At 36.3% G+C, this 3,575-nt stretch overlaps 1 protein-coding gene across 1 annotated transcript; it reads right to left on the reverse strand.

Moving 5' to 3' along the window:
- Positions 1-327: 327 nt before the first annotated feature.
- On the reverse strand, positions 328-2,583 carry LOC131628451 (probable LRR receptor-like serine/threonine-protein kinase At1g53430). Its single transcript, XM_058899292.1, has 5 exons — positions 2,488-2,583; positions 2,190-2,400; positions 2,041-2,105; positions 552-596; positions 328-453 (listed from the first exon to the last, which is right to left on the reverse strand). Exons 1-5 carry the CDS (start codon positions 2,581-2,583, stop codon positions 328-330), a joined length of 543 nt encoding a protein of 180 aa, XP_058755275.1.
- Between the last annotated feature and the right edge of the window lie 992 nt (positions 2,584-3,575).

Consider the following 3,575-nt stretch of genomic DNA (forward strand, 5'->3'; position numbering starts at 1 on the left):
CGTGAGGTGAGAGGCTCTGTATATCAGTGTAGTTCTTAGGTATGAGTGTGTAAGTTATGATATGTTTTTTCTCCCATTAGGTGAGAAGTATATATAGGGGCTCTTTAGGCCTAGGGTTTAGAAACCCTTCGAAATAGAAATTGTTTCCCCTTAACTATGGGAGATTGTTAACTACTTACTTTTGAGGGAGTTGTGGTATGACTCATTTTCGTATGACTAATGGGAGGGGAACAGCACTATAAACGTCACATGTCCCAAGGGCGAGCCCCCGCGTTCTTTAAATATGTCGCTCATGTGATGTCACGCTCAGTGGCGAAGCCAGGAAAATTATAAAGCCTGGGCAAAAACTTCTGTCCAATATTGATCCGAGACCGACAGTTCGAATATTTCGATGATGGATGAGCATGCATGTAAGCATGTTGCAAGTTTAAAAAACTCAACAATGGCATATACCTACATGACAATAGCAAAAAAAGTACCTTTGTACAGTTGTACTACCAATTTTAGAATAATATTTAAAAATTTACATTAGAGTCTAGTTGTGAACTCACCATAGCATGCGAATGAAGTGTTGGAACTGAAGCTAAATCTACAATCTGCCAAAAAATTGATCATTTAATTGTTAGGTTTCCTGAAGAAATGCAAGACCTTTTTCCATGCCAATTGTTGAGTGCCAGAAATTCGTTATTTTTACTATTGTTTTGTGGCACTTATCAATTCTTTTGTATTATATTCTCTGAATAATTCCCCACTTTTTGTATAAATATGTATAAATAGGATTTAATTGAGTTTTTATCCATTTATATACCATTTGATAGTTTTCTATTCATTTTGTAGATATCGAGTCGCTTTTGGAGCACGAGCAATAAAGTGTCAAAGACACGGCTTCAAAACGCGCAATTTTGAGCGACGGAACCAACGAATCGTCGACTAAATCTCAAAATCAAATAAAAATAAATCATCAATTTAGTTGATATTCATTCATTATTGGATAGAGCATGGAATAATCTTTCCAACGCTTCGAATCGGGCGCAAATCGGAGTTACGGTTCTCGAGTTATGGCCGAAACAATGCATAACTTTTTGTTGTACTGGTGTGTCTCGCCGGGCGAAAAAAGGGCTCGCCGGGCGAGCCCAACCGACCCAAAAATGTGTCTGCTTGCTGTTTGGAGTCGCCGGGCGAAGCAGTGTCGGCAGAAACGTGTTTTAAGGTAGAAAAATCACATTTTTGGAGGTATGGTTGGATATTTTAGAGCTTCAATCCATCCAATAACATTTTTTGAGTGGAATGATGCTAGAAAACACATTGGAGCTGTCAAATGGATGATCCGAGGTTGAATCCTTCATCAATCGGAGCCGACAAACCGGGAGATTTTTGGGTTTTTCTCCATTTCTTCTCTTTGTAGTTTCTTTTGTGAGTTTTGTTATGTATATACTTTGATCTCATGTATATTTGTTGACTATTATGTTATATAAAGCTTGCTTTCATATTTTTATGGATTATTGTCTTAGATTGTTGCTTTGTTGCTATGTGTTTGAGTTGCTATAGAGATGTAGGGCTCTAATGCTTATCTAGGATGATCTTCTATTAACTTAATTGCAGAGATGAATTAGGTTGATAATCACTTAGTGTCAGTGCTTAATGCGTCTGAGTGGTCGTGTTTGTCTGAGAGATCGACATTTACGGGAAGCTCGGATTTCTCATGTGTTGTTTAGGTGTCTGAGAGATCGTCACTTAGATAATGTTGTGGGTTGTGTTGTTGACATGTGGTAATATTGATAGGTTACAAGTTGAGTATATTTGGTCAATAAGTTTAAGTTTGTGAAGAGTAGATTATATGCAATACTTGATAGTTTCTTCTCTCTAAAGAATGAATTCTTTTTGTGTTAATATTTACTTTTCCATTTTTTATCTTTAACAAATTCAATCCAAACTCATAACTATGGAAACTGTTGAACGGCAGTTCAATGCACTAGTCCCTGTGGAGACGATAATTTCCCGGATAAAAACTTCCAAATCTTTTGTTGCTTGCCGCTTTACCGCTCCAACACCAATGCAGATCATAAGCCTTGATGGCCAATCAAGTTTAAGCCGGTTTTCTAAACCTATAGAATGTGCAAAAAGAAGTCATACTCAAATTTCATAGAAATTTCTCATAATGGCCATTGTACTTATGTGCAGAAACTTACTGAATAAAGCATGGACCAAGCTATTATTCTCCATGTACTCATACACCAATATTAGTTGATCCCCTTCAATGCAACATCCATGAAGTTTCACTAGATTAGGATGCTGTAAACAAAATATCATGCCCATCTCCTTTAAAAATTCACTGTTTCCCTGCCGAGACTTCGAGGAGAGCTGTTTGACTGCTACCCATGTGCCATCAGATAATTGACCCTGTAATTCAATTGTTATTTAGAACTTTACATGACAGAAATAAACCGGACTTTTTGTGTTTTGAAGATAGCATTTTCACTCAAATACCTTGTAGACAGGACCAAAACCACCTTCCCCAACCTTATTAGCAGGACTGAATTCATCCGAGGCTGCTCTAATTTGTTGTAATGTAAATGTTCTCATATGAAAATCTTGCCCTTTGAAAACTATAAGATAAATATATAAAAAAATAAGTATTTTTGAGAACAATCAGGTTTATTCTATCTAGATAATTCGTTTACATAGTTCAGGCATTTCGCCAAACACTTGGTGTGCATAGCACGAAAACATAAATTCAGCAACAATTCTTCACCGATTCATAAACCACAACCTGCAACAAGAATAACATCACAAGCTCACAACAACGATTTTGCATCGAAAATCCAGCTTAAAAATGAAAGAAAATGAAGAAGAAGATAACTCGTGACGATTCGTCATCTAAACACGATCATTGTTCCTGAGTGAGAGAGACGATTGACTCTGATATTTCGATTTCTTGAGTGAGAGAGACCACTGCGATGAGATTTTGAGGTTCAGGCGAGATGGAGCCCGGGCAGCTGCCCTAGTTCGCCGGGCGCTGGCGTCGCCCCTGGTCACGCTAGGCAAGGACCTTGGTGTCGCCCTTATTTGAGACTATACTAGTTATTTTTCTTAAAGATCGATTTGCTAAGTTAAATTCCCTTTGTCATCCATAAATAAGACTAAGGGTGTGTTTGGATTAACGGTAGATAAAATTGATTCTAACATAATTAAGTTTGATAGAGTTGATTTTAACAGAATTGATTTATTTATGTTTGGATATATTTATATAAAAGTGAATTAAACAATATATTTATGTTTGAATACATTTATGCTATAATTATAAACAAGATGATTATTTTAAATTCTTCTCACTTGTTCATTTCCATTGTCAATCAGCTTCTCTTCTCCTAATTATCTTCATATTAGCAACAAAGAATCCATAATAATTATTAAATTCAAATCAACTAATTTTTCTAATATAGCACCCGCTCAATTGATATTACCCAGAAAGTATTTCTTTTTAGTTTATCTAATGCACCACCTACCATGAGATGAGAATCAAGACTTACCAGTTTACAAATTTTACCACAGTACCAAACATGTGCCCCTGACAC

The sequence above is a fragment of the Vicia villosa genome, unplaced genomic scaffold (genome assembly GCF_029867415.1).
Source record: "Vicia villosa cultivar HV-30 ecotype Madison, WI unplaced genomic scaffold, Vvil1.0 ctg.000455F_1_1, whole genome shotgun sequence".
Classification (NCBI taxonomy): domain Eukaryota; kingdom Viridiplantae; phylum Streptophyta; class Magnoliopsida; order Fabales; family Fabaceae; genus Vicia; species Vicia villosa.